This window comes from Pogoniulus pusillus, chromosome 1, assembly GCF_015220805.1.
Source record: "Pogoniulus pusillus isolate bPogPus1 chromosome 1, bPogPus1.pri, whole genome shotgun sequence".
NCBI classification, from domain to species: Eukaryota; Metazoa; Chordata; class Aves; order Piciformes; family Lybiidae; genus Pogoniulus; species Pogoniulus pusillus.
In genome coordinates this window covers 13108374-13132601 of record NC_087264.1, presented here as the reverse complement: position 1 = coordinate 13132601, position 24228 = coordinate 13108374, and the positions used below count along the sequence as shown (strand labels likewise).

At 42.3% G+C, this 24228-nt stretch overlaps 1 protein-coding gene across 3 annotated transcripts in view; it reads left to right on the top strand.

The window, feature by feature from the left end:
* The window catches only part of WDR25 (WD repeat domain 25), a 76104-nt gene extending 72845 nt beyond the window's left edge, over positions 1-3259 (top strand). For all 3 annotated transcript variants that reach the window (XM_064174179.1, XM_064174101.1, XM_064174010.1), the window contains exons 6-7: positions 963-1103; positions 2063-3259. In XM_064174179.1, the coding sequence (XP_064030249.1) occupies positions 963-1103; positions 2063-2284 (363 nt within the window). In that variant the 3' untranslated portion in view covers positions 2285-3259. The remainder of the gene's footprint in view (positions 1-962; positions 1104-2062) is intronic.
* Positions 3260-24228: the final 20969 nt, after the last annotated feature.

Sequence of the window (24228 nt, the reverse complement as noted above, 5' to 3'; positions counted from 1 at the left end):
CAGCACAGGTGCAGTATTTCTTTAAGTATTCTTTACAGGCAAGATATTCAGTGGGCTAAATTGTCTAGAAAGACTTACAACCGCAAAGGAGATTACCAAGGCAGTTAACAGATAATTCCAACTCCCTGGGTCTTTTTTGAAAACTCAGGTCTAATATCCTATGTAATATAACATGATTGGGTTGTATATAGGTACTTCTTAGCTGAAATGAACAATTCTCTACTGACAGGGACATGTAGCTGATGATCTAAGGGATTGTTTCATATTTAATTCCCACTTATGTCTTTACCTACTGTTGGATTTATGACATCTTGTATAGGCAATAGAAAAAAAAAACAAACAAAAAACCACACAGTATCACCAAGGTTGGAAGAGACCTCACAGATCATCAAGTCCAACCCTTTACCACAGAGCTCAAGGCTAGACCATGGCACCAAGTGCCATGTCCAATCCTGCCTTGAACAGCTCCAGGGACGGTGACTCCACCACCTCCCTGGGCAGCCCATTCCAGTGTCCAATGACTCAGTGAAGAACTTTCTCCTCACCTCGAGCCTAAATTTCCCCAGCATAGCTTGAGGCTGTGTCCTCTCATTCTGGTGCTGGCCACCAAACCAAACCAGAAAAAAAAACTGCATAAAAAAACTCATCTGAATATATAAAGTACAGACCAAACAAATTCTGCATCAAGGATGAAAATGAAACAAAAACCAGAATTATACTGCAGAGGGAAATGGGATTTTGGTCCGTTTCTAGGAAACTGGGATAGAGATTTGATTTAATATTTGCCTTGTTATAAGACTTCTGGAGTATTATAAGAAGTATCTTAAATGATGTATACTATAGAGATGACTTATGTATACCTTACCTTTTATGGTCTTTGAAGTATGGCAAAAGATAACCTGAATCACTTGAGCAAATCCTGTTTTTCATAACCCACAGCTTTCTTTTAAATTTATTTTCAGGAGCGTTACACGTGCCCAAGTCTGACTCTGCACCCAAAAGAGTCTGTGTTTGTTGCCCAGACAAATGGGAACTACATGGCTTTGTTTTCTGCCCAGCGACCTTACCGGATCAACAAAAAGAAAAGATATGAAGGACATAAGGTATCCTCCTTCACCAGGAGCTTAATATCCAAGTCTAGAAGGAAAAGAGATAGCAAAGTACCCCTGCTTTTTAATATGTCTGATTATAGTGTTTGATTATAAATTAGTGATAGGTATTAATTGGCTTCATTTACCTTCCTGTGTGGCAATCTATTTTGAATTATATATACTCTGAAGAAAATAGTTATTGGAAGACTTTATGAATACTTAATAGCTTGATTAAATAAGTTTGTGTTATAGCTGTGTCTTAATAAACACCTGGAGAAGTCCTTGGTGTGTATTTATTTAAAGATACAATTTTTTTGGTACTATATTCATTTTCAGTGTATCACAATGAATTTTTCTAATTGGCATCAGGAATTGCACTGATACTGATTTTCACAGGTGGAAGGATTTATTTATAGATAGAATTTTGATACTATGTTCATTTTCAGTATATCTCAATGATTTTTTCTAATCAGCTTCAGGAGTTCAGGAGTTACACTGATACTGATTTTTACAGGTGGAAGGATTTATTTAAAGACAGAATTTTGATACTATGTTCATTTTCAGTATATCTCAATGATTTTTTCTAATCAGCATCAGGAGTTCAGGAGTTACACTGATACTGATTTTTACAGGTGGAAGGATTTATTTAAAGACAGAATTTTGGTACTATATTCATTTTCAGTGTATCTCAACGATTTTTTCTAATCAGCATCAGGAGTTACACTGATATTGATTTTTTTTACAGGTGGAAGGATTTATTTAAAGGTACATTTTTTTTGGTATTATATTCATTTTCATTGTATCACAATGAATTTTTCTAATCAGCATCAGGAGTTACACTTATACTGATTTTCACAGGTGGAAGGATTTATTTAAAGATAGAATTTTGGTACTATATTCATTTTCAGTATATCTCAATGATTTTTTCTAATCAGCATCAGGAGTTACACTGATATTGATTTTTTTCACAGGTGGAAGGATTTGCAGTGGGCTGTGAATTTTCTCCAGATGGAACGCTTTTGGTGACAGGAAGTTCAGATGGTAAAGTGGTTTTCTACAACTATCATACTGCTAGGATTATTCGCACTTTGTCTGCACACAAAGAAGCTTGTGTGAGTGCAATATTTCACCCAGTCTTGCCGTCGCTTCTTGCAACATGTGATTGGGCTGGAGAAATCAAGATCTGGCAGTAACAAGCAGAGTTACTTTAGAATATGTCTCCTGTTAGTCTGTCAGACACAGAAAATAAACCATGCTGTGTAATGTCAAATCTGAGCAAAGCAGTAGTCTTCCACCCTCTCCTGGTCTTAGTGATGATTTTCTGTCTCTGCTATCAGCCTTCTGGTTCACATCTAGCCCCACCCTTGATGTGAATAGCTAAACTTCAGAAAATTATTGCTCTTTTTATGTAGCTTTTCAATGTAACTTTCTTTAGCCAGGTTTTATCATAAAATCATTCATGCTGGAAAAGACCTTTAGAGATTGAGTTCAGCCATTAACCTAGAACAGACAAGTCCACCACTACACCATGTCCTGAGACACCACACCTACATGTATTTTAAATGCCTCCAGGGATGGTGACTTCACCACTTCCCTGGGCAGCCTGTTTGAGTGCTTGCAACCCTTTTGAGTGAAGACTTTTTTTTCTAACATCCAATCTAAACCTCCCCTGGCACAACTTGAGGCCATTTTGTCTTGTTCTCACCAAAAACTGGTGAGGACATACTGCTTAATGGTGAGGGTGTTCAGATCAGTAAATGGCTATTTGGTCATCCTAGGGTTTTTTTTTCTTTAGTTTAAAGTAGTTTTCAATAACTTAGCCACCTGACCTGGTCACTGAAGGATTAGGAAGCAAAGGATTAGATGAGCAATATTGTAGCTCAAGGCAAAACAGCTTCTGTGCTCAAGTAGAGGGAGTATGACAGAAAAGGTGGGTCTACTTCTTTTGGAAATGAATAGCTGTTACCAGATCAGCTTCTGAGAGTTCCCAGGGAAAAGTGTGTGAGATAACTTTTAAGCTATTTTTAAAGTCAATAAATTTGTGTTCTTCAAATCCTGATATTTAGACTTGAGTTTTAAGCTTACACTTGTGACTGTACATGAACAAAACAGATCTATGTGTATATATTTGTAATGAAAAAAATAAACTCTTTTTTATGTACATGGTACCTTTATTTTTCTGTTTTCCTCATGTTACTCTTAACAAGTTAGTACTCAAGATTATTATGGAATTGATACTTGAAGAGAAAAACAATTATATGCTACCCTAATCTAGTGTGAACACACAGTCATTTCTCCATACTTCTTCATGTTACTTAGACCTGGAAAGTAGTCACCATGCTGTTCAGTGCAGGGGATGTTCTTTGATATTCAGATAGGAGTTGGGCTATTCTGTAGCAAGCATCAAATTCACTAGGCCATAACTCTGCATTTACATATGCATAGATTGCATGTTAATGTGTCTTACATTTGTAGACTCATAGGATGGTCAAAGAGTGTTGTACTGTATCTTTGTTTTACCATCCAACTGTGGGTTTTTTTGCCTTCTTGTTTGCTGATCTGGATACGGTGCTGTTTCCAAATGTGTGCCATGGCAGATTTATCTTTTTATAGGCTATTTCCTGTCTACTTTTAATACTGTTACCAAAGATAGTGTTCATGGATTCATAGGATGGTTTGGGTTGGAAGGGATCTTAAAGATCTTCTAGTTCCAATCCCTTTGCCATGGACAGGAACACCTTCCACTAGACCAGGTTGCTCAAGGCCTCATTGCAGCCTTGAACACCTCCAGGGATGGGGCATCTACAGCCTCTCTGGAAAACCTACTACTAGTATCTCACCATTCTCACTGTAAAGACTTTCTTCCTGATACCCAGTCTAAATCTGCTCTCCTCAAACTTCAATCCATTCTCTCTCTTCTTATCACTACAAGCCCTTGTGAAAAGTCCCTTCCTGGCTTTCTTGTGGGCCCCTTTCAGGTAGTGGAAGACCAAGGTCTCCCTAGAGCCTTCTCTTCTCCAGGCTGAACAACCCCAACTCTTGCAGTAGGACAAATGCTTGTGTTGCTTAGTTCTAGAAATTATGGTAATTCTGTATGTGTGAAAAAAAAGTCTTTGCACCCCATAAGCCATACATATTCCCAATTCTGACTCCATATACCTTACATTGAGTGCCAAAGGCTTGGCCTAATTGGTCTACAAAGTTCAAATGCACAGGGCAATTATGTTGAGTGAATGGTCTCTGTTGTGGAATCCACAAGTACTGTACAATAGCAACTTTGTAGCCTTTTTTTAAGTGTGATTATTGACACAAACCCAAGGGCTTTTTACCCATTTTTTACATATTCAGTTAAAACAACTTTTTCAAAGAAAAAAAAAATTCATAATGCTCTTGCAAATGGCAGATTTTAATTAAGTAATAAGCAAGATGTACTCCATTAGTTTGTAGTTTGTGCCTTATAGCTTGTAGTAAGAGATAAGCTCTATACTGAGACTGTGGTTGCACAGTTACGTTGCTTGAATTCTGGTCCAAAGCATTGTCTGTGTGGTTTTAGTCATCTCGTCCACAGTTACGACAGCTTTTGACAGAAGGCATTATGCTTTAGTGAACCATGCCATGTAGCACAAGTAACTTTTTTTTCCCAAACTGTTCTTAATTTCTTGCTTTTGACAATTAGCTGTTTGACAAGAGCCTGAATTTTGTGCTTAAAACTTTTGCCTCTGGCATACAAGGCAGTTGGACCCTTTAAATAACAACTGGTTCTGTCATTTGCTTGAATTAGGAGTAAGTCATCTTCATAAATGTCAGAAGGAGTTCAACTGCAATTGAAGTAGTAGTTGCCTGTATTTGAGCAGGCTGAATCACAACTGAGAGGGTGGTTCTATGTCCTTCCAGGCATTTTAGTTCAAAATGTTCTATTTTAACTTCTGGCAGCCAGCTGTGTCTGTGTGGAGGGTGAGCAACATTGTAGCTGTGTGATGCATCTTGTTATCTCAAGAGATAATCTAGCTAATATTTTATTAAATACAGTATTGAGAAGGGCCTCTTAAATAAACGTGAGCTTGCAGAAATGCCTTCCTGGATGAGACCCCAGGTTATGTGAAGACTACTCTACATCTGAATGAGCTCTCGGGACATTGAGTCTCAGCTGAGAGCATCTCGTATCTCTTGGAGCCAAAGGGCAGACTTTGGGAATCACTGCACATATTGCTTAGAAAAGGAACTGCATTTTGAAATATTGTTCATGTTGTTGCTTAAGTTTAACTTTATCCCTCCTGAAATTATTTTGTAAAGGTAAATTTTGGACTGTTTGGGGAGTGGGAAGCCTAAATTTGATTAAACTCAGTAGAGAAAAGAAACTTGAAACTGTATGATCTTAAAGAGTGTCAAAATTAGAATTGCATTTGTGTCAGATTTCCAAAATGGCTGGAGTTGTAATTACTTATGAGATCCAGCCAAAGGTTTTTTAATGCAATGAAATTATGTTCACAGCATTATCTTCTGTTAAAATCTTTCTAATATATATAAAACTGATTAAGGCACAGACTGAAATTTAATCATTAAAAGTGTTTTAGAATAGTGGCGTCAATTAAGTTTTCATTATGATCCAAAGACAAATTCTTCCTTGTAATCTTATGTAATGAACTGTAATGAAAAAAAAACATCCACATTGCTCCAGCATTCTGCAATTACCAAATACTGTCTGTGTGGTCAGAGAAAGCTTTCAGAATGTTGTGAATTGTTGGTTAATTTTATTCATGGAACTGTAATCTAGAAATTTTGGAATCTTGCTTCTAGGAGCAGTTCTTCAGATTTTATAGAGAGCTCTCTAGGGTATTGTGTATTAGTGCCAAGGAAGAGACCTTCAGCATTTTGAAATGGTCTAGGCTGTGTAGCTAAGCAAGCCAGATTCATTTTAATCTATTTTGTAATGTACCAAAAAGTAATAATGTCAATCTCTACTACTTTATTATCTACTACTGGGGTGTTATTAATTTGGGGTGTCAGAGGATGCAAGTTATTCAAGTGTCTCTATCTCCAAAAGCTGTTAATTAGCAGGCAGTTATTAGAATCATTGTGTTCACTCAGCTGTAATACTGTGGGTGAGTCACTCTATTTCAGCTCTAGGCCTAATCACACAAATAAGGTATGGCATTACAATGGGATGACTCCGCAGGGGACAGGCGAATATAAAGCTGCAAGACTATGGCAGAACAGAACAAAACAGCAAGATCAAAATACCATGGAATCTCAAATTTCCCAGTATCCTGATATATGAGTTTGAACTGCATTAAACTGTTAAATATTTGCTTTCTCTGACTAACCTTCATCTTGTTCTCTTAATCTCAGTTCCTCTTAGCCACTGCTTGCATTCTCACCATTTAATTTCCAGTTTTTCTGTCCTTGCTTCAGCAGCTTATCCTCTGCATTTAAATGTAGTCTATATGCTTGTGCTGCGTTCATCTTCACATCAATACATTTCATTTTGTTCTGCTCTGACATTTGGGTTTCAGGCTTTCATTCCAGCTGGCAATAGAAAGGTAGCCAGAAATCCCAGAGCACTTAATTCTTTGTTCTTGCCTTCCTCTGTTTTCCAGTTTTAATGAGATATCTTACATTTGGGTATCGTAGGACTCCCTTTGCTGGCTTAGGTGGAGGGGTGTTGTCCCCTCTTCTTAGCCATTCTTCTGTTGTCTTCTCTTCCTATCTTTGATTACTACTTTATTGTTTTGCAATTCTTTCTATTATAGCCACTCCTACAGGTCATACCTGTGTCACCATTTAAGTTTGCTAGGAGAGTGCTTCTGAAGAAAAAATAAGAATACAAAAAAAAAATCCCAAAACCAAACGTCCCAGTTGTTGCCACTTGCAATACTTTCGTTTTGTGAGTGCACAAACTTTAAAATGAACCTGAATGAGGAGATGTGCTCCAAGACCGTATTGAACACGTCCCAGCTGGTGGGAATAGATTGAAGATAATTCAGAGTATTCCCTACTCCCTCAAATGCATGTGTCTTAGGTGCTGTGTTTTCAGAAGTGAGGCAAACTACAAAATTAGTGTGGTTGGGGCTTACTACTTGCCAAGGTAAATATAGCTTCAAAATTTTTAAAGTCTTTGTCACTTTCCCTTCGTGACTTACTGCTCTGCACAGAGGGGTCATATGTCTGTTGTATTCGTGCTTCAGAGAGTGGGAATGCAGAAAATGCATTTATGAAGGGAAAAGAAAGCAATTTTGGTACCAGTGGTAGTAAGACAAGTTGGCCTCTGCCCAGAGAATGATGAATTCTGCTAATTGAGCAAAATGACTCCAAACTGGAACAGAGCAGCCTAGTCTATAATGTGAATAGTTGGTCTCCAGATACAAGTAGGACTCCCTTTGCTGGCTTTAGGTGGAGGTTTAATGGAATTAAATTTATTCTGTCTTTCCCAGTCCTTGGATATCCTTCTACACAAGCTTACTGAGAAACCTACCACAATACCTGAGTACTGCACTGTATTGATTTAAGCTGACTGACCCCAAAAGTGGGGACAGGGTGATGGGGCTGCCCCTACCACAATGGCACAGAGCAGGCTGGGTTGGGAAGGGCAGTGAAAGCAGGATGTGTTAATCCACTACATGCACAGAAATTATAGAGCATCATCCATATCCAATTTTCCACTATTTTGGATAAGTGCCTCTTAAAAATCAATCAAAAAATGTTGCAGGAGATCTTTGGAGAAGGTTGAAATTCATCAAGTTTGAAAATGCCTGAAGTTACAGTGCAGGCAGGTTCAGCTAGATTTGTTTGTCTCCAATTTCCATCAGCAGGGCCATAGAACTCAGTTACTGTTCGTAGTTCTGAATAAGATTTGTACTCACAAAATTTCTGAAGTGTGTCCTTAGAAAAGCAATTTATGTAGTTACTTGTGTGTAAGTGTACCAGCCCTGCTAGAAACCTGGTTACATCAAGAAAGCAATTTTCTTGTGTTCAGGTTTTTACCACTCTCTTAGAAGCAAGTAGCAAAGAATTGTCTCAGAAAATCATTTAGATGCTTCTTTACCTATGTTTTACTGCATAAGCACCTCCTTTGTTACCTTCTTATTACACACAATGAAATTCCAGCAGCTTTCCATCTCACAGCACTCCAGAAATTATTTAAGCTGAATATTAGGTAAATAATGGCACACATTAGAAAGCAAAGAAGTTATTTTGTTTCCTTCCCTTTCCTTGCTTTGTTTATCCTTGCCAAAACAAGCTGCTCTAGTGTCCAAAGAGAATGTCTTTAAAGTCTTTAGTCTGGAGAAAAGAAGAGTTAGAGGGGATTTGATAAATGTTGATAAGTATCTGAAGGCTGGCGAGGAGGGAGGGGCCAGGCTCTGCTCACTTGCTCCCTGTGATAGGACAAGGAGCAATGGGTGTAAGCTGCAGCAAAAGAGGTTCTGCCTCAACACAAGGGGGAACTTCTTTACTGTAAGGGTCCCAGAGCACTGGCACAGGCTCCCCAGGGAGGTCGTGGAGCCTCCTTCTCTGGAGACTTTCAAGGCCTGCCTGGATGTGTTCCTCTGTGATCTGTGTTAGATTGTATTGTCCTGCTCTGGCAGAGGGGTTGGCCTTGATGATCTCTTTGGATCCATTCCAACCCCTAACATCCTGTGATCCTAGAGATAAAAGTTCTATGAGCCCCAGACAGTCTGGGTGGTTAATTTGTGTGGTTAATATGTAGATCTTTACTCTTTGTTCTAACGCATACAGTCACTTGAAATGCAGAAATGATTTCCAATCATGTACTACTTTTAGTGCAAACCTGAAAATGCTCATTATGCTGTTAATATAAAACATGCTGTCTGTGAACTTCACTAATGACAGGGAATACTTCTTCTGTATGCAGCCTCTCCTGGGTTGCCACAGCCCACTCTCACAAGCCCCTCTACCTTCACTCAGCCCCAGAGACCTTTTCTCTTGCCCCTGAGCATTTTGAACAGTGATGAGAAGGGCTTGATAGGCGTGGGTCAGGCCTCAGCACATCATAGTGATTTCTGTGGCTTGGGAACTTCCACACTTTTCCCAAATATTTCATCAGCTTGTCAGGATTTTGCACTTGTTCTGAAGTAAAATTCCAGACCCCCATCTTGGTCACTTGCCCCTACGCTTCCACACACCCTGCTACTCATAATTATCCAGCCTGGGTGCAGATCTCAAGGTGATATTCTTGAGAGAGACTTACATCAGGCTGGACAAAACAACCTGGCATGCCAGTAAACAGCACAGCAACAGTGCAGCTCTAAGCTGCACAGCTCCACAAGCAGCCAAAACAGGACCCCAGTATGTTGGCCTCAGTTGCCCTCAGAAAGCAAATACATACTATGGGGGAAAAAAATGTCAGATTATAAACAAGCCTCAAGCCTTAACTGAATCCCCTCATTATTTCAACTCTGTTTTCCTGCCAAAATAGACTGCCTTGGTTAAGACAGCTACTTTTTGAGCAGCACATGGGGTGTCAAAAATGGACTGTCCTGCATTAACACAGCCACTCTCACAAGCCTCTTTCCCTTGGATGGGAGGGAAAGTAACACACACAAAGCTTTACTGGAAATGGCACAAGGCACAATTACAGAAAATTATTTACAATTATTTGCATTAAAGTGCAGCAAAACACAGAAGCAGCAGCAGAAGACAGCGACCCACCCACAGACCGTGACCTGCAGCCCACTCAACAAAGGCCAACAGGCCCAAACTGGAAACTGGAAGCAGCAACTGGCACAGCCTCTCATGTTACAATCTGAACTTCAAACCCCCTGATACTTTTGGTGCAGCCAGCACTTTCATTTTGAAGCTGGCGGGACGACAGTGTGGTGTGGGATGTAATCAGCAGATTCAACTCAATCCATGAAACAACTCCAAACAGATAATATTTTGATCAGATATGTGTCTTCTGAATCTGGATGAAATCAATGAAGTGAAATCTTAATCATATAAAATAACTAATTTGCAGATCTTGTCTCAAACATAAAATATATATATTTTTAAAAATAAAAATATTCCTAGGAAACTGTAGTATCATTGAGGAGGAAGACATGAAGTTCCTTCTCCAAGAGCAAAGGAGGTAATGTTCATTTCACTGGTACTAATCTCAGACTCTTCAATTTGAGTTCTCTCCTAATTTCTGATGCCTCAGAAACTACATGGCTGCTGGTGAGTACTCAGGTGGATCACACCTTAATGTAGAAAGATATCTGAGTTGCTGCATGCTCTTCATAGGATGTGTGGAATCCCTTTTGGTTTAGTTTGGTTTTGTTTGTTTGTTAATTTTATCAGGTGCCATGTGTGTATCGCAGATGATAACATGAAGGCTAATGTCAAGGTCACCAAATCTTATAGCCCAATGTAGCAAAATACTGTGGTTCTGCAATATTTTTATATAGCTCTTTTACTGAGCATGTGCCTGACTTTTTTCAGAGGTGCACACCTGGGGTGGAAAGGAAGGATGCCAACACACAGGAAGAACAGTCTGTATAAGCTTTGTAGAGTAATAGGAGATTAGGAGGAAAACAGAAAATGTGCTGGGAGAATGAGCAGCAATGTCAGACAGCATAAGAGAAGATAAGAGAAAGCTGAGATAAGATTGGAGAAGAAAAGATGTGGCTAATCACAGAACATGAAGAAGTCATCGTGATTTGCTCACAGAAGTGTACACAGCAAGGCTGTATCATAGAAAGGAACAGGCCTGGCCATGAAAAGTAAGGGCAAACATTCAACATGAATAAAGGAAGGAGGATTGTTCTCTAACAGCTTTAGATTTCACAAGCAGTGTCTGCTAGTGAAGATCCTTTTGAACCCTTGACCAAGAGGTTGGCTGCCCAGGAAACTTAAGAATCCTAGAATCACAGAACTGTTTTGGTTGGAATAAACTGTGATGATCACTGAGTTCAAACATTACCAAGTGCCCAGTCTGGTGCTGAAGCTTGTGAAGATGGGGAAAGTACATGCCTGCTGAGCATTGCCTCCCAGTAGCAGGCAGGAGGGCATGCCCAGTCACCTGGCAAAGCCTCCATCCTTGTCAAACTTCAAAGCTATTACAACTGCGATAACTCCAGGTGGACAAACTTTGGTATGTTTGCCCTGTGACCTTGCTAGGGTTGTGGAGCTGGTGTTGCTCAGGTTGTATTGCTGCACAGGCCAGAGCTGAGAGCTTTACTTTGGCCCATACTTGCCCCCATATATAAAAGACAACATAAAGTTTCTGGAAGTCTATTGCTGTGCTTACAGGACAGCCCTGCAGCACTCTGGTGCTGCTGCAGGTCTGGCCATGGCTGCTTCAATGGCAGGTGCACTTCCTTGGGTAATTGGCATTTTGAGAGCTTTATAGTGGAGACATTTTATGATCATTAAAATAAAGACAATGCTTTGGGGATTCCAGCATCTGATATAGTTTACATTTGGACCTCTGATCTCTACTTCAGAAGGGCAATTTTTAATACTCTATGTTAATGACATTTAGAATATTTTCCTTTTTTTCCAACATACTAGCTGAACTACCACCTACATTATGTACTTTTAGGGGTTTCTGCTATTTGTTGCATTTTGAATGCCCTTCAGGGAGAGTGGAAGTTTGCAAATGCAAAGCACGGCAAGGTTTCTCTGAGGGAATCTGCAGTTTCCCCTATTACATGTGCAACTGCTTATACTAAGTCGAATGCTTTCTTTAGTACAAGCTAAATGCCACTGGAATAACAGAAAATGCATCCAATTTTAAAATAAACATGTTAACAGGACCTGGGAAAACTCCCACAATCTTTGGCTTGACTGCTTTCATTTTGACCAATGCTTATGGATTTTTAACACAAAATTTGCGTGGTCAAATTTGGATGTGCCCATACAGTTACTCGCCATGCAAAGTGGCCTTTGGAACTGATGTTTCACCAAATGAAAATTCCTCCTTCCCTACTGTAATGTGAGTTGATCCTTGTCACTGGAGACAATATTCTTCTGATCATGTTATTTTCCTGGAGGAATAAATAACAGGTATCCCTGAGATGATTCCTTTCCTCTCTCATTTTTTGACCTTCCCATTTTCCATATATATTTTGAAGGATTCGGGAACATTTCCTTGGGGAGAGCAGTCCTAAAGAGAAAAGGGAAGGAAAAAAAAAAAAGGAAGAAAGAAAAAAAAAAAGAGGACATCGACCTTTTCAATGTGTTTTAAGCTGCCTTTTACTTAGGTATCTGTCAAGAGTGACCTTTGACAGAGAACATGTTCTTCACAGTCAGCACTGAGATCTGATGGTAGCATTTTTATTCAAGTTAGGAAGCCTATCTGTACTTAACTTCCAATCAGACTCCTCTAGCTTAAGAAATCTCTATTAGTTCTGCATGAATTATTTCTGAACCTGAGATCCTGGAAAGTGGCAACTGTATGAGGGAATACAAACAGCTTTGTAAGACAACTTGTCAGTGGAAAATTTTGGCAGTAATTTGAGTAAATTAGGGTAAAAATATCAATGGACTCTTCAGATGTTTTCTGGTGGGATGTTATTTTTCTCCATAACGTAAGGGCTCGTTTGCTCCTGAAATTAATTGCTCTGTTTTTATTTTTAGCATTCATAATTAGACATTAATTTGCTTTCTGAATGCTTACATTTCATATTCTGCAATCATTCCCTTTTGAGCAAGTACTGCTCTAAATCTCTATAAGAAAAAATAAATAACAATTAAGTACATTTGAAATGTTGCTACGTTATCTAGGTGATTTGTTTTTACGTTTACATGGGGCACAGTCCCAATTCATCCTGATGTTGCTGTGAGACATAGATGACTCAACAGGAATTCCAATAAAGGCTTTCACACAGTGTCACTGTGGAGATCTAACCCTCACAAGCTTACACACAAACTTTTCTACTTCTAGGCACAACTTTTGCACTGTAACTCAAGATTTGTTTAAATTGCTCTATGTTTCTTGTTATTTCCCCCCCCTGCTTCTATCAAACTGCTCTACACTTCTGTATTGTAGCACCATTTTCAGGAAGTGTTTTGAACATTTTAGTGCAATAAATAAGAGAAGTAAAAGTCTTATGCCTTTATTACCAAGAAAGTAATATTCAGTACATGCCATACTCTGTGAGGCTGAACACATCAGATATCAACCTGAGCTAATAAGATGTCTGCTGTGGGCTGCACAAGAACCACTCTGTAACTGGCAACTGTCTCCAGTAGGAGTGCCTTCTGCAAGGAAAATGTTCCAGGGGACCAAGTTCCTCATCTTTCAAGGAATTACACCACTTAACCAACACATTTGTTCCTCAACATAACATTGTATCATTTTCCATACTGGTTATTTCCTGTCTTTAAATTAGGCTTTTATTTGTGTGTTAGCAGCCTGTATATAATGTCTCTTTTATGGCTGGCATAAGAAATGCACATCTAGCCCAGAATGCAGCCAGTATGCTTCTCAGGTTTCAGATCAAATGCTCTTGCTGTGAGGCTGAAGCTCACCTAAATTACTAATAGAAAGGTTTTAACAGTAAGGAAGTTGTCCTAATTTAATATTTGGAACAATATGTGTAGGTTTACAAGCTTTATGGTAGGAAATATCTTCCTCCTAATCAAGATGTGGATATACATGCAAAGATAAATGTGCAGCCCAGCAAAAATCTCTGCTATTTTTCTAGATAAACAATACACTGCAGCAGGCAAATGGAAATTTATTCATTAAGTAGAATTCAGAGCAGGTGTTGATCTGTTGGAGGGTAGGAGAGCCCTGCAGAGGGACTTAGACAGGCTGGATAGGTGGGCAGAGGCCAACGGGATGAGATTTAACAAGGCCAAGTGCAGGATTCTGCACTTTGGCCACAACAACTCCAAGCAGCACTACAGGCTGGGGACAGAGTGGCTGGAAAGCAGCCAGGAAGAAAGGGACCTGGGGGTACTGATAGATAGTAGGCTGAAGATGAGCCAGCAGTGTGCCCAGGTGGCCAAGATAGCCAATGGCATCCTGGCCTGGATCAGGAACAGTGTGGCCAGTAGGACGAGGGAGGTTATTCTTCCCCTGTACTCAACACTGGTCAGGCCACACCTTGAGTACTGTGTCCAGTTCTGGGCCCCTCAATTCAAGAGAGATGTTGAGATGCTGGAACATGTCCAGAGAAGGGCAACAAAGCTGGTGAGGGGCCTGGAACATAAACCCTATGAGGAGAGGCTGAGGGAGTTGGGGCTGTTTAGCCTAGAGAAGCGAAGGCTCAGGGGTGACCTCATTGCTGTCTACAACTACCTGAAGGGAGGAGGCTGTAGCCAGGTGGGGGTTGATCTCTTCTCCCAGGCAACCAGCAATAGAACAAGGGGACACAGCCTCAAGCTGTGCTGGGGAAGTATAAGCTGGATGTTAGGAGGAAGTTCTTCATGGAGAGAGTGATTGGCATTGGAATGGGCTGCCCAGGGAGGTGGTGGAGGCACCGTGCCTGGAGGTGTTGAAGAAAAGCCTGGATGAGGCACTTAGTGCCATGGTCTTGTTGACTGGCTAGGGCTGGGTGCTAGTTTGGACTGGATGATCTTGGAGGTCTCTTCCAACCTGGTTGATTCTATGATTCTAGTGCTGGGAGGGTTATCCTGACAAGGCTCAAGATGAGTACTTCCTCTACAGTTTGTATTCTAATTTGTCTAAATTTCTGAATAATTCTGATGTGATTCAAATGTGTAAAACAATTAAATGTTCCTAAGACAGGGAGCATAGCCTGTGTATCATCAGTAGGTTTAAGATAAGCGCTAAAACCTTTATGAAATGTGGTGTGTGGGATGGCCTTAAGATGGCTAGAGGCATGAATTGAATGGTACTGCAAATAAACTATGGCATGAAAACTTCCACAAGCGCCCAGAGAAGAAAGGACAGGGTGATTAATGCTGAAATGATAACATTTGAATGCAGTAGGTGACTTCTGCCTGACACACATAGGTCTGGAGCACAGAAAAAATGATTATTTCAGCCAGCACCGTGAGGGAGAAGCCTTACTCTGACACCACTGTTAATTAGGAAGGACTTTGAGAGGTAAGTCAAGATACGCTCCATGTTTATATTCATCTTTGCTCTACCTTTCTGAGCAGCTGCTGCCCTGGTTTCTGCTCTGCAGATGTGTGTATACACTGTGAGAAGTGTCATAGTCTGAGGGGCTCCAGGTTATCCCAGATTTCCTACAAAACTACAGAGATGAGAATCTCCCCCAGGGGGTGAACCGGTCACACCCAGATATCTATTCCTTGCCTGCATCAGGAATGGTGTGGTCAGCAGGAGCAGGGAGGTCATTCTGCCCCAGTACTCTGCACTGGTTAGGCCACACCTTGAGTCCTGTGTTCAGTTCTGGGCCCCCCAGTTTAGGAGGGACATTGAGATGCTTGAGCGTGTCCAGAGAAGGGCGACGAGGCTGGTGAGAGGCCTTGAGCACAGCCCTACGAGGAGAGGCTGAGGGAGCTGGGACTGGTTAGCCTGGAGAAGAGGAGGCTCAGGGGTGACCTTATTGCTGTCTACAACTACCTGAGGGGTGGTTGTGGCCAGGAGGAGGTTGCTCTCTTCTCTCAGGTGGCCAGCACCAGAACGAGAGGACACAGCCTCAGGCTGCGCCAGGGGAGATTTAGGCTGGAGGTGAGGAGAAAGTTCTTCCCTGAGAGAGTCATTGGGCACTGGAATGGGCTGCCCGGGGAGGTGGTGGAGTCGCTGTCTCTGGGGCAGTTCAAGGCAAGGTTGGATGTGGCACTTGGTGCCATGGTCTAGCCTTGAGCTCTGTGGTAAAGGGTTGGACTTGGTGATCTGTGAGGTCTCTTCCAGCCTTGGTGATACTGTGATACTGTGATATCCTAACTATGTTGTTCAAGTCCCATAACCCTGCAAACACTTTAGCACTAAGCAGCAAGGTCATTTCGTTCTCTTTTCTCTCTGCCTCTCCAGCTCTCCAGAGGAGCCCTTACCTGGGCAACCAGGTAACTAGGTAGGAGTGCCCCACAGGCTGCGGCCTTCCAGGCTGCAGGCCGCAGTGATTTTGGCCTGCCTGGGGCCTAACTGGGAGACAATGGGGGATGGGAGAAAATGAGCACTGGCGTTTTGGTGGCTTGGGTTTGCCTGGGGGGAAGGTTTGGGGAAAATTGGCATGTATCCTGTGTGTGGATTAGGTGCTAAGGACCTGTGTATGCTGTATCTCTTCCTGCACCTGTTAAAATGCAGCCTTTCTGTATTGGTCTCCAGTAAGAGTGTTACTGTTTTACCTCCCTCTTTCCTTTGAGAAAGAGGAAAGTAAGAGAATCTCAGTCTGTCACACTCTGCAACCAAAAAACTACAGCAAGAAGACACAATGATTTTCTCAGGTCTGGCCTTTGAGCTGTGGGAAAGCTCAGAACTAATCCTTTCCTGATTTGCAGGCTCTATTGCCTGGACAACAAGAAGCAGGCTCAGCAACACTAATGATAAACCTTAGCGTAGCCTGGATCCTGAGGTTCTAGGAGGTTCCCTAGGTTTGGTTGCTGTTTTCTACCTTGTTCTCTGATGTGTCTCATTTAGTTTTGTTGTTTGCTGCTGCACAGTCCTTGGCTATGATTGTATATCCCAAGATATGAGATGTAAACATTCCTCTTTCTCTCTTGTCCTCTTGCCTTATTTTTTACCTCTTTATTCCGCCCCATACCAGTATTCACAGCTGTGCAATTCCCTGCATTACACATGCCACATATGTCAAAACCAGGACAGCTCATTCTAACTTTCTCAGTGATGCAACAATAAGACATTGTCATGTAGGGTACATCTAGTGCTACAGCACCTATGAAGCAAGCAAGAGCCTCACAGAAGTCATCCTAGATTCATACTATTGTAAATGTGAGCAAAATCTGTCAGCAGCCTCTGAAAGAGCCACTCAAAGAGATAGTTTGCTAATTAGTCTCTGTTATCAGTATTAGGTTTATGAGGCTTCTTCTAGGCTCTTGCTAGTTAGCCACCCACTGAATGAAGAGAATGAGCACCACTGTTAAATGGGTCCTTTTCCGATGGTAGATAGTTCCTTGTTGCTAACCAATGAACTCTCTGATCAGTCCTGTCTCTCTGAAGCCTTCCTTTAAAATAAAAAAAAGGTATTTATTTCAATAGTTGTGTGAAACATTATCCACTCAGTAAGAGAACATGCAAGGATTCAAAGCAATCCACAAGTGTTGAAGTCCAGCTAGCGTGGATGGCACTAATGGAAGGTAGTTCAGTTGTGTCAAGGTAGTTTGTGGCAGTGGTGGTGTCTGTTTTGAATAGATCTATTGTGTGGATTGATAAATAGCTTGGGCTTGCAAGCAAGTATACATGTATAGAGTGTTGAAAAAATGGCATGTGTGCAATGTCAGTGTCTGTAGAAGCACAAAGTGGAGCCCAGATGCTCTACAGTAATTTCTGAATGCTGTATGCTGAGACATTTGCTCTGTTTCAGTTTAAGAGGGCATTGTCAGCAGAAAGGACTGGCAAGAGAACGGGAGGGCCTGAAGTAATCAACTTTCTGCAGATACTGGAGGGCGATCAGAAGTGAATGCCAAATCCTCTGGTTCCAAGGAGCTCTGACTTTCATTTTGAGCTAAACATAGAGGATGAGAAGAAAGTGTTTAGGGGTGGACTGGATGAGGCACTTAGTGGCATGGTCTAGTTGATTGGACAGGGATGGGTGGTAGGTCAGACTGGATGATCTTGGAGGTCTCTTCCAACCCGGTTGACTCTATGATTTTATGACTTCAGTTGAGATCATGAGGGCTGGAGAAGTTTCCACAAAGACTTTCTAGAGGCAGAGGGAGTTTCTTGGGGCCAATGGTGTGAAATGTATACAGCCACATTCATGTCAAAAGAAATTCTGGGTGGGTCAGCTACATGCATGTAGCTGATTAAATGCCATTTTCAAACAAACAATGTGCTTGGCCTTGAAAACCTGGAAGTTCACCATACTTGCTCTTGATTTTACAGAAATAAAGGGAACTATTTGAACTTCATCCAATATGTGAGGTGTGCATAGCTGTTTGGTGAGCTGTTGTAGCCCAGGAATTGGCTTATGAACAGGAAATCTTAAATTACACATCCAAAGGGGGAGAGAGGGGGGAAGCTAAGCACAGGAAAACAGGTAATACAATAGGCATGGCTTATGCAATTACAATCAAGAGACTACCCAGCTGAACATGAGTCAGCAGTGTGCCTAGGTGGCCAAGAGAGCCAGTGGCATCCTGGCCTGCATCAGGAATGGTGTGGTCAACAGGAGCGGGGAGGTCATTCTGCCCCTGTACTCTGCACTGGTTAGACCACACCTTGAGTACTGTGTTCAGTTCTGGGCCCCCCAGTTTAGGAGGGACATTGAGATGCTTGAGCGTGTCCAGAGAAGGGCGACGAGGCTGGTGAGAGGCCTCGAGCACAGCCCTACGAGGAGAGGCTGAGGGAGCTGGGATTGTTTAGCCTGGAGAAGAGGAGGCTCAGGGGTGACCTTATTGTTGTCAAGTGGTGGTTGTGGCCAGGGGAAGGTTGCTTTCTTCTCTCAGGTGGCCAGCACCAGAACGAGAGGACACAGCCTCAAGCTATGTCAGGGGAAATTTAGGCTGGAGGTGAGGAGAAAGTTCTTCCCTGAGAGAGTCATTGGGCACTGGAATGGGCTGCCCGGGGAGGTGGTGGAGTCGTCGTCCCTGGAGCTGTTCAAGGCAAGATTGGACGTGGCACTTGGTGCCATGGTCTAGCCTTGAGCCCTGTGGTAACGGGTTGGACTTGATGATCTATGAGGTCTCTTCCAACCTTGGTGACACTGTGATACTGTGATACTATTATGTCAAGTATTGTATAATCAAGTAATAAGAGACAATTCATCCTTCATGAGCTTACAGGCTAAAAAGATAGAAGAATTGCCCTAACTTTTCATAAGGATAAAATAAAAACATTGGACACGTTAACAGTTTAGCAGAGTGTGATGGTTTGGGTGTTACCCACCCCCCACACACTTTAGAAATCACCCAGACTAGACTCAGCCAGCTCTGGAAATATGAATGAAGCTTATATTTACAGCTGGCACAATATACAATCAGATATTTACAGTATATACAGTTATATACAGAAATAATCAAGGTAAAAGATAATACAGAAACACAACTCCCCTCCCTGAGTCTGCAGGACGGGCTCCCAACTGCCCCTTCACCTTCCCCCTACCCCTCTCAACCTTACCCCAGTCCCAAGGAAGACTAGAGATTTGGCCAGGGGGGTGAGGAAGCAAAGTGGGTTAGTCCAAAATGGAGGGTGAGGTTAGAGAGATGCAGCTCAGCCAGCAGCCCAAGTGAGAGTGGTTATCTAATGTTTTTATTTCTTGTTCCTATAGATCTCAGCAAGCCTGTGAGTGAACACCATTGCTTTCTTTCCACAGCCTGTAATCTAGTTCTTCTCACCAAAACATTCTTGCCTGCTTCAACCTAGCACACAGGGCTTGGGAATAGTGTGTGTATGTTGAGAAGTTGTATGTTAGAGTGTTTGAGTGGGAGCAACATTTTTTTCTGAAAACAAAGCAGAAATTCAAAGCTCAAAACAAAATAGTCTTAGAAGAGAGAGACAGGTGGAGTTATGAGGAGCTCAAGCAAGAAATCGAGTTTAATTGATGCTGACTAGAATGCCAAAAAGTGCATTTCATCTTCAGTGTCAATACAGAAAGAGAGAAAAGTAAAAGACTGCCTGAACCTATTTTAAATAAAATACTTGTTCAGTGTATTTATGAAGTGTGACTTACTAGATTGTTTGTGCTTGCACACTTTGACTTTCTGGGCTTTGAGATCTTAGTAATGAGCTGTTTTCTGACATTCCTTCCAATTAGATCCTTTCTCCTTGAGTAACAAATTTTCTTCTGTTAAACTAATTTAGTCTCTGGAATGTTTTTCCCCACTGCCACAAGTCAGGTCATTGTAGTCAGGATTGACATCTCTAGCATAAAACCCCCAATATCACTGCACCTGCAAAACATGAGTTTTTCTCTTTTTAAAAAGGGGAGAGGAGAAACCAAAATGAGAATAAAAAAAAAAAAATAGTCTGTATTGCTAAAAAAAGCCTTTCCCTGGGATTTTTTCCTAATGTACCCTAAGGATGAGTGGAACATGGTAAGTGTGACTGGAATGTTTTACTGCATTTTGTTCCAACACAACCATCATCCTGGCTCTGCCTCCATTCTCTTATCTATCCTGCAGCTTGCCAAAAAAATTCAAGCTGGTCTTAAATCGCAAGTTTTCAGCTTAGTTACCTGCCTGATGTGTGCATTTTCAGGGCAAAATAAGAAAAAAAAAATCTAGTTTGTTGTAGATGGGCAATAATATGATAGAAAATATTTGGCAATTTGATAATTTAGATATACAGACTCACTTTTTAATTTTCTTCTTTTCAGTTTCAGGTTTTGCCTTCCTCACCTTCAGGCTGTTGTGGATTCTGAAAGCACAGGTAAGTGGAGATGAATCAGAAAATGATAATTCATTTCCTGTACTAAGACTGAGCCTGAGAACTGGAGCTTTCATTCTTTACCTGTTTCTCAAGGTATAATATAAACACAAGGCCAAGACTCTTAACACTAGCTGAAACTAAAATAGCTAACTCCTTGCTATCTCACTGAGAATAGGCATCTCATTTTAGTGTAACTCTCTGGTCTTTGGGGATAACAGCATTTCCCACACTTGCTGAGAATAAAGACTGTGAGGTGCTGAAGGTCTATTGAAATAAATTGCCAAATTCTGGCTAAGTGAATCATAAACTTCAGTTAATTTCCTGATTTAGTTGGTTGTGGCAATTAATGAGGCAGGAATTATAAAATAAGTAGTTGTTTTTATTTCTGGAAAGCCCCACCCACAACTATAGTTAATTTTGGGTTCTAAGTCATCCAGAAAAATCTTCACAAGGATGCTTGTCAGCAATTTAGTAATTTAGGAAAATCAGAAAAATTGGAAAAGGTTTGCCACAAACAGCTTTGCCCTACTTACAAATAAAAAGCAGCCCAGAGCCCTAGGGGAGCCCTAGGGAATGTCTGTGCTACTCATGGCAGTGGAGTAGAAATTTCATGATTGCCCCTGGCTCCTTTGAGGCAGTGTCAAAACTGCTGTTGAGAGGCTTCCAGATCTTCCCAGGCTCTAGCAGGATGCTGGGAAAGAGGCAGATGATCTCTGACCTGATCATGTTTCCTCTTGGCATGGAGGCTTGAAGAGGTGCAGGCAAGATCTCTTGCAGATGTGCAGAGAGCACAATGTTGGCAGCACTTGCCCTATCATGAGGTACTTAATGCCTTCTCCTGGGAAACTTGAAGCTCTTAAGTTCCCAGGTAGTTCAAGACCAAAACATCAGGACTAAGCTGGTCCCAAGTACAAGGCAGAGCAGAACATGTAGTCCAAGTTGAGAGCAGTGAGGCAGAGCATGGTGTCTGAGCAGAGCAGCATATAGAGCAGAGCAGCACATGCTGAGGCAGCTCTGTGAGGCAGAGGCACCAAGGCAGAAAGAGCTCTGTGAGGCAGAGGCAATTCAACGGCTTGCAACTTGGCTCAATATATATTATTTGCCTGAGTGTAATGACTCCTTTGACCACAGAGGTTCACCAATCAGAATGGCATTTGCAAAACTGATCAAATTAGGTGAAACCAGGGCTTGCTCACCCTTATTTGGGCAAGACACCAACAAGTACCTCAACACCTGTGGGTACCTGTTTATCACTTTGGGAAGGGACATAGTGGCCCAAGCCTTTGTTTTCCTCCTGCCCTTGCCTCCCCCATCAGCAGAAGGTTGGGGCAAGGCAGGACATCTTTTAGGCCTATTAGCCTTCCACACATCTCCCTGACCAAAACAATCCCACCAGCATCAACAGTCGTAACTACTCAATTAGGAGTGCTGCTGCTGTTGTCCCCATCTCCTCGGGTTAGTGGCACAGTAGCTCTCTTGGAGTGAGAGGCTGCATACTGTCTAGACATTCAGCATAGGGCTTTCTCCTCGTACCACCCTATATAACTAATGTCCACACTCAGACACTTTCTACTGTAAGAAAAAATCTAAATTAGGGCTTGACTTATTCCTTGTGTGCTGAGAATGTTTTTTTATTCCTCGTGATGCATTTTATGATGTTACATGTAAAATTGGAATGGGAGAGGATGCTGACTAACACTGACATTATAAATGTAATAATCTGGGACTGGCTGCTGTTTCTCTCCACCTATATCATAGAGCTGTCATTGCTCAACTAGGTATAGTAAATATTGCTGTGGCTCTGCAGCTCATATGTGTGTCTGCTCTGATTCATAAATTACAAAGAAAATTCTAGATGGGAGGATAAATTTAAACATGAATTCATTAGAGCTGACTTCAAAAATAAGAATTTGTCTGAGTAATCATAGAGTATTAATGTTTGTGTGTCAGTGATGAGTGTGCTACTGAGGAGGCATTTAACTCCCATTGGGCAACTTTTCCAATGGTTGTAATCTTGTATCTGTCACAGTTTGAGCCCTTACAGATAAAGACATTCTCCCTACACCGGGATGTAGTAACTGTCTGCAGGAATGACCATCTCCTCAGCAAAAGAAAACTAGGATTGAGAGGGACCTTGTCATTTCCCACAGAACGTGAGTTGTCTCACAGAATCACAAAATTAACCAGGTTGAAAGAGACCACTAGGATCATTGAGTCCAACCTATCACCTAACCCTTCTAATTAACTACACCTTGGCACTAAGTGCTTCATCCAGCCTCCTTTTAAACACCATCAGGGATGGTGACTCCACCACCTCCCCGGGCAGCCCATTCCAGTGGCCAAACACTCTTTCTTCCTAACGTCCAGCCTAAACCTGCCCTGGCACAGTTTGAGACTGTGTCCTCTTGTTCTGTCACTGGATGCCAGAGAGAAGTGATCAACTCCCTCCTGGCTATGACTTCCTTTCAGGTAGTTGTAGGCAGCAATGACGTCTCCCCTGAGCCTCCTCTTCTCCAGGGTGAACAACCCCAGCTCCCTCAGCCACTCCTCATAGGGCTGTGCTCCAGACCCCTAACCAGCCTTGTTGCCCTTCTCTGGATGTGCTCAAGCACCTCACATCATTCTTAAATTGAGGGAACTGGAACTGAACACAGTACTCAAGGTGTGGTCTAACCAGTGCTGAGTACAGGGGCAGAATGACCTCCCTGCTCCTGCTGACCACACCATTCCTGATGCAGGCCAGGATGCTATTGGCCTTCTTGGCCACCTGGGCACACTGCTGGCTCATGTTCAGTCAGCTGTCAAAAAGCACCCCCAGGTCCATCTTTGCCAGGCTGCTCTCCAGCCACTCTGTCCCCAGCCTATAGTACTGCATGGGGTTGTTGTGGCCAAAATGTAGAACACAGCACTTGGCCTTGTGGTGTCCTACCCTCTAACAGATCAACACATGCTCCCAGCTTGGTGTCATCTGCAAACTTACTTATGGTGGACTCAATCTCCTCATCCAGATCATCAGTGAAGATATTGAACAGGACTGGGCCCAGCACTGATCCCTGAGGCACACCACCAGTGACTGGCTGCCAGCTGGATGTGGATCCATTCACCACCACTCTCTGGGCCCAGCCATCCAGCCAGTTCTTGACCCAGCACAGAGTGCCCCTGTCCAAGCCAAGGGCTGCCAGCTTGGCTAGGAGTTTGCCATGGCTAACAGTGTCAAAGGCCTTGCTGAAGCCAGGTAGACTACATCCACAGCCTTCCCCATGTCCACCAGGTGGGCCATCTGGTCATAAAAAGAGATCAGGTTGGTCAAGCAGGACCTGCCCCTCCTAAATCTGTGCTGGTTGGGTCTGATTCCCTGACCATCATGTAGGTGCTCTGTGATTGCACTCAGGATGATCTGCTCCGTTATCTTGCCTGTCACTGAGGTCAGGCTGACAGGTCTGTAATTTCCTGGGTCCCCCTTCTGACCCTTCTTGTGGACAGGCACCGCACTGACTGCTTCCAGACTTCAGGGACCTCTCCAGTGAGCCATGACTATTGATAAATGACAGAGAGTGGCTTGGCCAGCTCATCTGCCTGCTCTCTCAGCACCCTAGGATAATCCCATCTCATCCTATAGACTTGTGATGGTCCAGGAGACTTGACAAGTCCCTAACTACATCCTCTGGGGTTACAGAGGGAGCTGTTCTGTTTCCCTGACCCCACCTACCA